The sequence below is a fragment of the Caretta caretta genome, chromosome 3, assembly GCF_965140235.1.
Source record: "Caretta caretta isolate rCarCar2 chromosome 3, rCarCar1.hap1, whole genome shotgun sequence".
In the NCBI taxonomy this organism is placed as follows: Eukaryota; Metazoa; Chordata; order Testudines; family Cheloniidae; genus Caretta; species Caretta caretta.
The window spans coordinates 115,865,362-115,876,712 of record NC_134208.1 but is presented as its reverse complement, the minus strand read 5'-3'; the positions used below and the strand labels follow the sequence as shown (position 1 = coordinate 115,876,712).

The following is an 11,351-nucleotide window of genomic DNA, read 5'->3' as shown; positions in this document are numbered from 1 at the left end:
TATAAAATAACTGACCAGTTCACATGGGTACCATTGGTCCCCCTGGGTTTGAAGAAATGTCAATGGCTCGTGTTCTCAAAGTTAAAAAAAAAAATCTCACCAGGTAGAGCACTTATTCATGGGGATCTCGTCTTCTAGGCTCAAACTCAGTAAAGCATTTCAGCTTGCTTAAGTGCTTAGCTGAATCAAGGCCTTATTGCATAATTTCTCTGTTTTCAAAACATAGTAGTGACAAGTTTGTTATGAAGTACAAAAATTAACTCAAAATCACATCCTTTTTTTAAAACAATGCTTTATCAGAATTTTTGTGGCACACATGATACAATATTGTATTTTATCCAGTACAAATACTGTAAGAGACAATTTGTTCAAAGAAAGATAGGCGGAGAGAAAGATTAAAATTCAACAAGTTACGGGCAACTTATTTATTTAATTTCAGTGGTTACCTCGAAAATTGTAAACAAGGGGAGCCAAATTCTGCTCTGTTTACCCTTGCAAATCTGGAGTTACACCACTGCCTTCAGTGGAATTACTCCTGATTTACCACTGTAACTGAGAGCAAAATTTTGGCCTTTAATTGAAAACAAACATTCTATAGCTTTATGCGTATGAGCAAATGCATTTCAATTTTTATATATATTTTGTACCCAATACAATCCTCTACTGTAGTGAAAGGGTAATCCTTATAAAGAAAGATTCTGCAAACGCTTACTCTTTTCATTCTTACTCACAGAAGCAAGCCCAGCGAAAACAATACTCTACTCATATGAATAATGGTTAGTGCATGGTATTCCAAGCCTTTTCAATCTTAAAACATATTTTGGGGAAGGTTTTAATTAATTTGGATTTAGGTTGCTACATCCTGGTTTGAAAATGAAAGATTCAAAGAGAATGTTACCTAAATCAATTTTCCTTGTGAAAAATAATGAGTCTGAAGTTCTCAACATTACATGAAACAAAGCCCAGTAGAAGATTGCAAGTCAGCTTGGGGTTAATTAAACTGCATGGTTAAAAAATCACTCTGAACTTTGTTCATGTCAAACTACTGCTTTATTTACTTTTTTATTTGCTTTAGCTAAATGAGCAAAGATGCCAGTAACTCTTCCAGAAGAAAAACAAATATTTAGAATAAGGGATGTATTCATTGATGTACTGTTTAAAAATTGTACATGATATGTCTTATTGAGGCAACAAAGTCAGAGACAAAATTAGAACTCAGAAGTTCCTGATTCTGCTAATCTTGGGCTCAAAACACAAGAGACTAGACTAAACCTTTCTTTGGACTGAGGTGAAATCCTGCCTCCACTAACGTCATCGGGGTTTTGCTTCTGACTTCAAAGGGGCCAGAATTTCATCCTTGGTCTCTTGGTTTGAGCTCCCAGGAACTTCCATGCTCTAATCTTGACAGACACTGAATCCTTTTGTGGCCTTTAGCAAGTCATCTAATTATTGTGCCTCAGTTTCCCCATCTGTAAAAGAGAACTAAAAATACATATCTCTTAGCGGTGTTTTGAGGGACTAGTTCTGAAAGTTGTCAAGTGCACTCAACTCCTACTGGGAGTACATTCAACACCTAGTATGTTCAGACACTAATTTCTTATTTTACTTTGTTCAATTTATGGTTTATAAAGCATGTTTCAGTATTTTAAAAGTGTGTATGTAAGAAACAACAGCTGACAGGGCTTTACACTAGCTGGCAAAGACTCTGTCCACCTATGTAATTATGGAACAAACAAAAGCACAGGCTAAAACTACTATCAACCTTATCTGAGGATTAGTATATCTGTACATCCTCTTCCTACCTACACACCCCCGAGCAGTTCAGTTTGACCGATAAAATGTTAATCTGTAATCTGCTATTTTCAATGAAAGAAGTGCCTATATCTCAAGTTTTATTTTATATTTGTGAATATTAGGGTTTTTCCTTTTTATTTGTGAATATTTGTTAACTTGTATGTGAACAAACCATTTCACAATAGAAAATAAGAAAGGAAATTAGTGTTAATCTAAATAATCATAGGAACATACGATTTACCATACCTGATCATACCACTGGTCTGCAAAGTTTGGTATTCCTCATTCAAAAATAGCCAATAACTGATGTTTCAGAGAAAAGCAAAATATAAAAAAAACTACACTGCATGTAGCCAGTTGTGCATTACTTATGTAATCCCTCCTAATCCTGTACTAAAATTGTTTTTCTAAAAAAAGATTGTAAAGATTATAATTCATTTTCCTTAAAATATAGATTAATAATTTCAATGACTGGAGTAATGTCTGTTGAGATGCCCCATGCTCCTAACCCCTCTATGGTATGTTAATTATGCAAAAGGCAACTTGTTGCAATTACAATGTGTGTTGCATCACAACTTACACTGCTCTGAGCTGAGAGCATGCTGCTTCCTTACTTCATATCCTCTGCCTTTCCACCACCCAATCAAGCTTCTAAAGCTCAACTACAGTGGGTGCAGAGGGACTAGCAATGATGAGAGCGAAGCATGTGTTGGTTGGGGGAGGTAACTGAATAGCTGCCTCTTTTATCTGCCCAACTACCCAACAGAACTTTCACAATCTGGCTGTCCTATGAGCCATGCAGCAGAGGTGGGTCTATACCCCACATACTGTCTATCAAGCACATAGACCTTGATTACATACAAGCTTTATATTGGGGGTGATACGGCTTGTCTCTTATCAAGATTTGTGAATTTGTACAGATAACTGCCATTAACAGTAGGAGGAATTACATATGTTTGTTCCTGGACAGGGAAACAGACATCTGTTAGCTGTATTAAAAATATTGCTTATTAAAAATACTTCAGTGTCTAGAGTGCAAGAAATTTAAATTTAGGTTGGATCCTTTTCTGTATTTTGTTTCGCTGCTGGTACAGTGGGTGAAATCCTAGCTCCGCTGAAGGCAATTGCTAACCTCCTCTTGACTTCAGTGGGGCCATGATTTCACTCCATATATACATTTTGAGAGAGATGGTTATAGGAATATTTGCTCAAATCACCCACAATCACAATCAGGACTCATGCTGCTGTTCATTTTCAACACTAAGAGCCAGCTGAGTTCTGTCCGCCTGTCTCTCAAAGAGACACTGTTCAGTGAAGAAGCTGTAAGTGACTTTGCGAGTGTCCATCTTGCCTCACTACCACGTCTTTGAGGCAGACACAGGGAACAAAATGGTGCTGATGAGAATGGATCAACCCCTCGAGACGTGTGATGATTTCATAGTCAGGGAGTGCAAGACTGGTAACACTAAGGCCCAACATATGCGAGACCACCTCACGGAACTCTGCCAGCTGCAAAAGCAAACAAACAAATCAATCATTCAGACAAGAGGAAGGCTGGAAAAACATTTATACACACACACAAGTAGTACTTGTATCAGGGATTCAAAGATTATGTTATTGCTCCTTACAACCTGAAAGTTTGGCATTGTTCTTCTTCCACATGATTAGAGATTTTGGTGGACTAGATAGCTGGGGTGCCTGGAGACTGGACATAGAGTCTTCACCTCTAGGTTTAATCGCAGAAAAAAGTCATCATACAAAGTCTGTTGGGCAGCCTGTGTTTAAAGGCAGGTGTTTTCGGTCCAGTTCCAAGTGGACAGGTGTCCATATGAAAAGTCACCATCAATATTGTTGGCAGTCACAGCAGGAAAATTAGGACATCAACAGCTATGACACTGCATGCACACAGGTGACACATCTAATGAGTAAAAATGGCCCAGGTCTACATAGTCACTTTTCAGAGTTTAATCACACTTTAATAAAAGCTATGAGGCAACATTCAGACATCTTCTGTCCCTGATTAGATTTTCTAACCAAGATAGTTTAGCACTAAGGGGAAGGAGAAGCATCAGCAGATGTGCCTAAACTTGCAGCTTCTAACTTCCATATTTCCTGTGGCAGGCTGCAGCCCTTGGCCAACCTCTCCCAGCTAGTTCCCTGTAAATTACCTTCATCCAGCTCCAGCTGGCTGGCAGCAAAAGCATTTCAAACAAAGTAGAACTCAAAACAACATCTTTATGAGAAGTAAGGAATGGTGTCCCTAGCCTCTGTTTGTCAGAGGGTGGAGATGGATGGCAGGAGAGAGATCACTTGATCATTACCTGTCAGGTTCACTCCCTCTGGGGCACCTGGCATTAGCCACTGTCTGCAGACAGGATACTGGGCTGGATGGACCTTTGGTCTGTATGATCCAGTATGGCTATTCTTATTGTCCTTTCCACCCAGGCATCTCTGCTTTTACATTCTTCAAATCTTCCTCTACCACTTGCAGGACAGGTCAACCCACCTCACTCCTTTCTCTCCTGTGCCAGAAGAGGCCAGAAAGTAAACAATCCTTCTCCTCTAAGATCTCCACATTATGATGGAACAGCCAGAGTATATATTGCCCTCCTTCCCAGAACTTGTCCTGATTGGCAAGGAGGGGATCCTACTTCCACCCTACACTAATATGTCATGGTCCCAGACCCTTAAGGAAACAATAATCTGGGTTTTTCCCCAGACACCGAATTTTACCCTGAGACCATTTTCTTTCCCCCAGCATCTGCCTCTGCCATTTCCTAGGACCTCATCTGCTCCAGAACTTCTGGAACCTTAAAGGGGCATGTCAAGGGTCAGGGTTTGGCTGGCCTCAGTCCTCACTACTTCTTAAAGGGGACAGACCCTCCTGTTATGTTACCAATATTGGTCTTTGAATAGTGAGCTAGGTGATTTTGCTGTTGGGATACTAGATGAATTTCTGTCCTCATGGGCAAATTTGATAACCTACCACAAGACAATTAAAAGAGAGTAAGAGGGAGAAAGCCTTCCCCTCCACAATTTCTAACTGGCTTATTTATTTATTTATATTACCAGCAGTACATAGAGGTCCCAACCAAGATCAAAGCCCCATTGTGCTAGAAAGGGTACAAACACAGAATAAGCTATACTCAGGCCCTCAAAATCTAAACCCCCTTAACTCACTGACAATTAAGTTGTAAAACAGAGTGGAAACAAAAACAAATACACTCCCAAAATACCCTGGTTAACCCCCACCTCCGAATGGAATCCAGAACATTAAGGTTATTGTAGCATACCTAAACCAAATTCAAATTAAGAAAAAACAAGTGCAAAGGCCAGATCCTGAAGCCTTTAGTCAGGCAAAGTCTCACTGAAGTCAGCAACAGTTTGTGTGACAACAGACCGAGTGAAAAGCAAGTACAGACCTTCAGTATTTACAGCTAAGTTCAGAAAAATAAATGAATCAAATCATCATAAAGTACTGAGGGATCTTAAGGATTCAACCTGGTAATATCTGTCCTAAATTAGGTCCAAAAGCTGTGAAAGAAAGGCTATAACAATAGGCTAAACAATGCAGCACTGGAGGGGCCTCATATTTCAAAGTGCTCTTCCCAATGACTTCAGAGCCAAGCCTGGAGGCAATAACTCAGAAGCTGTGGCGGAATGCTGGAGCAGCATGGTGGAGCATTAGCTGGATTTTTTTAAAGGGCTCATTCAAGGTTGGCTCCAACAGGCTGGTAAACTGGCATTTGTCAACCAGGACCTCAAACACATTTAAAAAGAAATCTGGAGCTCCCATGTAGTCCTCCAGCTCTTGGATCCATGAGCCAGTTGGCCAGGGAGCATCCAGCAAGAGTAGCTCTTCATGTTTCTCCTTTCGTTCCCCCATTAACATCCTGAAAGCTCCTGATCAGATTATTTCCTTCCTGTAGAAGAAAACAGGAAGAGGCTCCTCTAGCATCAAGCTTTGGCCAAGAGGATTCACTCAAGAGCCACAGGGGAAACTCTTCTCCCATGGGATAAATACGATGCCGCAACAGCACTTCCAGTCCCTGCTGACCAACATGCTCAACACTCAGCTTGGTGCATGTTTGTTGTTCTCTGTATCGTAGCTGAAGTTTTTCATCCTTTTCCTTTATTTTTCAAATCTTGCCTTCATTTTTTGGGAGGCAATTCCACAGTTAGAAGCCAGTTAAGGAACATGAGAGTATGCATGGTTTAGCATTGCTAAATGCCAGAATGAAGGGAAGCCACAAACTCTCAAGGTATGTCTACACTGCCCTGCAAACCACAGAATTGCTGATGCGGGCCAGCCATAAGTATTTTATTGTAGCATGAATATACGCTCAGTCTAATAAACTGCTTGATTTCAGCCAGTGGAAGATGCACATTAAAGGATATATGGAAATCTCACTCTTTCCTTTCTTGTCATGGAGGAAAATTACTGGCATAAATGGCTACATTTGAGGAACGGTAAACATTTTAGGAATTTGGAGTACTCACATACTTCATATCTAATCCACCCATCTATCATTTTCTTGGCCATCCTCTCATTCTTCGCCTGCAAACTTCATACATGCTCAGATCATCTCAGCCTCCTCCTTACAGCTTCTCTGATATCATACACTTTGGTCTCACTCCTGATGACATCATTCCACATGTATACCCAAAAGGTCACCCCCTCACTGGCCTCAAATATATCATTACAATGGCTTTAAGTCTTCTCAAGTGCCTCTCTTTGGTCACCCATGTCTGTGATCCATACAGAAAAGTTGGACTTACTATGGTTTGTATAGTTGTCCATTAAATAACCTGAGTAACTGTTTATCATAAATCACACACACTTATCTTGCTCCAGACTTCCCCTGCACTCAGCAGCCTTGCTTTCAGTTCTCTGTCAATTTCTCCATTTGCTACTAACAAATCATGAAGGTACTTAACCAGAAACCTGATCTAGGCACTGGTCCTCAATGTTAATATTCATCTGTCTTGGCTCTGTGCAAGTCAACTACAGGACTTCAGTCTTTGTTTTACTCATTTTGAGGCCATACTTTGCTAGTTCCCTGTTCCAAGCACTGATTGTCTGGATCAAATCCTCCTCACTATCAGCCATTAGTGCAATATCATCAGCACAGATGGTACCTTTGCTCTCCTATGAAGTTTGTCACAATTATGAATACTAACGGACTAAGCACTGATCCCTGATGGAGGGCTTCAAGGTGAAGGTTGGGCTCTATTACCCAAAGGGCGTCTGCTCTTTTTTATCCTGGTACCATTACACAAACCCATCACCATCTGGACAATATCCTCTGTTATCCCAGAGAATCACAGCAAAAGTCCCAGAAGTCACCTAGGTAGTATGCTGAATGCTTTTTCCAAATCGAGGAACTCCCAAGTGTACTCGATGTTTCCTTCCAACTTCTTTTCCACCATTTGTTTAGCAATGCATATACCACCTGTTGTTCCTTTTCTAAAACCAAAATTTAGCCTTTCCTAAAACGGGTTCCACTATTGATTTAGTTGGGGATTGGTCCTGCTTTGAGCAGAGGGTTGGACTAGATGACCTCCTGAGGTCTCTTCCAACCCTGATATTCTGTGATTCTATGATTTGGCAAATGTGGCTATCTATAATTCTCTTTGTTTCATGCAGTGGGACAACATAATTCCTTGGTACTTCGAACAGTTGTGTATCTCACCGTTTGTTTGTATATCAGTACCAGTATGGACGTTCTCCATTCTCTTGGCATTTTCTTCTCTTTCTAAACTGAGTGCAGAACTCATCTGAGCCAGCATACACCAATTTCTCTCAAGTCTTTGATCATCTCTGCCATGACTTTGTCTGAACTTGTTGCTTTTCTGGATGACATCTTCAGCAGTGCAGCCTTGACGTTTGCCTCTGACAAGTCAATAGATATTCAGTGTAACCATAGTTGTGTCAGTCGCGGGATATTAGACAGACAAGGTGGATGAGGTAATGTCTTTGATTGGACCAACTTCAAAAGCTTGTCTCTCTCACCTACAGAAGTTGGTCCAATCAAAGATATTACCTCACCCACCTTGTCTAAGGTCAATAGATAAACACTTCAAGAAAATCAGCTTTCCTGCTAATGAATTGTAGCAAGAAAACAGGAAAATGTTTGTTCACGAAAGAGGTGAAAAGAGAACTGATTGTCCTGCAGAGCAAAATACATTATAACAAGCTGACCAAAGAGCAACATTGCTTCCCTTGCAAAAGTGCTGAACAAGAGACATTGATTTTTATTCAGACTATTTTAACAAAGTCACAGGTCAAACAAAAGCAACATAAGGAGGAGTGCAAATATATACTGAAATATTTCCTTAATTCTACAGTATGTCTTGCCTGGAGCAGAACTACACATTTCTGCTCCTAATTTGATGCACTGCTGTATGTGTTTCATGAACATTTATTAAAATTTTGTGCTAAAATATTTAGTGACTAGAAAAAACACAATGAAAATTCTGCTTCAACTGTGCAAACAATCATCATCATCATCATGACAAATCTCCAAAGAACATAGCCTTGTTGCAAATCAAGCACCACCTGGGTTTATCTCTGGCAAGGAGTTTGAGTGGTCTGGCTGTATATTCATCACTGTGTATGTCCATCACTGGCAATCCTGTTGTGTCACCAGAGCTTTTGGTGGCCACTGAACTCTGGCCATGTAGCCACATTCCTTGGTACACACTTCAGAATTCATTGGTTTTCCATTCTTATATGTCCATACCAAGAAAGCCGCCAAAACTGAACTGGTGCTGATGGAGGGATTGCTGGATTTGGCTTTGAATATCCTTGTCAAGGGTCCTTCCCCACTCTGAACTCTAGGGTACAGATGTGGGGACCTGCATGAAAACCTCCTAAGCTTACTTTTACCAGCTTAGGTTAAAACTTCCCCAAGGTACAAATTAATTTTACCCTTTGCCCTTGGATTTCCACTGCCACCACCAAACTTTATCTGGGTTCCTGAAAAAACGTAGTTTGGAGACGTCTTTCCCCCCAAAATCCTCCCAACCCTTACACCCCACTTCCTGGGGAAGGTTTGGTAAGAATCCTCACCAATTTGCATAGGTGACCACAGACCCAAACCCTTGGATCTTAGAACAATGAAAAAAGCATTCAGTTTTCTTACAAGACGACTTTTAATAGAAGTAAAGAATCACCTCTAAAATCAGGATGGTAGATACCTTACAGGGTAATTAGATTCAAAACAGAGAATCCCTCTAGGCAAAACCTTAAGTTACAAAAAAGACACACAGACAGGAATATTCATTCTATTCAGCACAGCTATTTTCTCAGCCATTTAAAGAAATCATAATCTAACACATACCTAGCTAGATTACTTACTAAGTTCTAAAACTCCATTCCTGTTCTGTCTCTGGCAAAAGCATCACACAGACAGACACGGACCCTTTGTTTTTCTCCTTCCTCCCAGCTTTTGAAAGTATCTTGTCTCCTCATTGGTCATTTTGGTCAGGTGCCAGCGAGGTTACCTTTAGCTTCTTAACCCTTTACGGGGTGAGAGGACTTTTCCTCTGGCCAGGAGGGATTTTAAAGGGGTTTACCCTTCCCTTTATATTTATGACAATCCTGATTTCTGATTTTGCCCTGCCACTTGATATGGAACAGTTGGTGGAGATCACAAGAATCAAAAACATCAATCTGGTGTTCTTCAGCTTTCTTCAGTGCCCACATATCACTTTTATACAGGAGACTTGGTATAACTGGTTGTGATGGGGTGGACTAGGCCCAAAGGCCCCCTGCTGGAGGCCTCAGGGTTCAGCCACACCCATCCCAGGAAAGAAGCAGTGGAGAGGTCCTCCAAGCAGGCTAGTGTAGCTACAGGGGAAGTACCCAATCAAGGCCCAGGAGGGCCATATAAAAGGAGCTGCAGAACAGAGCAGTAGTTAGTTGCTGCATGAAGCAGGAGAAGAAAGGACAGCAGGCCTGGCTGCCTGGAAGAGCACAGGACTACGGACAGCTAGGTCAGCTGGTAGGGACTGGGGGAGCAAGAGGCTCCTGGCTGGCTGCTAGGGATTGAGTAAGGACTGAGCCTGGGGCTCAGAAAGATAGCATCTCCTGGGAGGAAGCCCTGGGGATACAGCCTCACACCAGGCTTGGAACACTTAAAGACTAAAGCCGAAGGAGGGCTAGAGAGAAACACCATTAGAGGGGTACTGAGATAGGCTCTGTGGACTGTATACCCCAGAAGGGGGTTGTGCTGGCTAATGTGCAGACAGTCACTCGGCTGAGTCACTGAAAACCCTCCTGAGAACCACTGAAAGGGGTCTCCAGACCGAAATAATGCAGACACGCCCAATCAGAAGGGGGCACTCACGAGAGGTGGGTGCCAACCCCTTTACACTGGTTCTACAGATCTGCCACTTTGAAGCAAGTTTGATGTCACTATGCCCTGGATAGGACACTCAAGGACCCAAAACATGGCAGCAGCTGCTGCTATAAGAACATCCGCATCTTTCCGGCATCCTCCTTTGAAAACAATGCAACAGGGAAAATAAAAGCAGGACTGTTCTTCTGAAATATCACAAACTGAGACTAGTATTACACACTGTCTGAACTTTCATGTAAGGCTTTCTTCAGACACAACGAATTCTTTAGATACAATAAACCCTGCATCTTGGCAGGGGTTTAGACTAGATGACCCTTGCGGTCCCTTCTAACCCTATGATTGTATGATTCTATTATTTCAAACTTATCACATATATGCACAATCCTAAATTTCACTTCAGCCAGTAACGATTTTCATTAATAATTAGAGAATAATAATCTCTTTATACTCTATTTCTGATGCAGAAATAAACAAATTCACGTTACACTTTCTTTACCCTCAGCCCAAGAAGAAAGTTGAAAAGGGTCTTATTCAGCCATGGAGAAGAGAAAGAACCACAGGAATCTTACCGCACACAGACCAAAAACTGAACCAAGAACTGTGACATTTACATTCCTATCAAATATTAAATATTGCATTTCAGTGCTTGAGCTGAATCAATGTCAAAATAAAATATATTTGGGATTTTCTTTGTGGTTGATTGTGTATAAAGGCTACGTAGGGATCTCAACAATTGCTTTGAATGCTCTTTAGACTGATCTTATTAAGATAGATTATATTAGATTTAATAAAATGCAAGTATTATTCTTGAATACGTAGCAATGACAGCTAAAATTGATATGTTTTTCTTTTCATAGTGCAAATACAGAGCTTTAAGAGATTACAGGTGCTGGGGGGGTGGGGGGGGGGCGGGCAGCAGCACGTGGCTTGGGACCCCCTCTGGTGCTTGGGGAGGGGGGGTGTTGGTGGGGTTGGCAGACTCCCTACCCAGTTCCATGTGTCCCTGAAGCTCCTAGGGGCAGGGATGGCCAGAGGGGCTCTGCGTGCTGCTCCCGCCACAAAAGCCAGCTCCGCAGCTCCCAATGGCCAGGAACCACAGCCAATGGGAGCTGTGCGGGTGGTGCCTGTGGGTGCGCACAGCACTTGGAGCCCCCTTGGCCCCTCTGCCTAGGAGCTGCACGGTCATGCTGATGG

The 11,351-nt window shown here is 41.6% G+C and overlaps 1 protein-coding gene across 6 annotated transcripts in view; it reads right to left on the bottom strand.

Annotated features, from left to right (window-relative positions):
• Positions 1-272: 272 nt before the first annotated feature.
• CCDC170 (coiled-coil domain containing 170) overlaps positions 273-11,351 on the bottom strand; it is a 78,582-nt gene continuing 67,503 nt past the window's right edge. For 4 of the 6 annotated variants that reach the window (XM_048844217.2, XM_048844215.2, XM_048844216.2 and 1 more), the window contains exon 13: positions 273-3,303. In XM_048844217.2, coding sequence (XP_048700174.2) covers positions 3,103-3,303 — 201 coding nt within the window. In that variant the 3' untranslated portion in view covers positions 273-3,102. Of the gene's footprint in view, positions 3,304-4,188; positions 4,317-7,487; positions 7,688-11,351 lie in introns of those variants that run through there. The other 2 variants (XR_007355774.2, XM_075126807.1) reach the window with 2 other exon arrangements.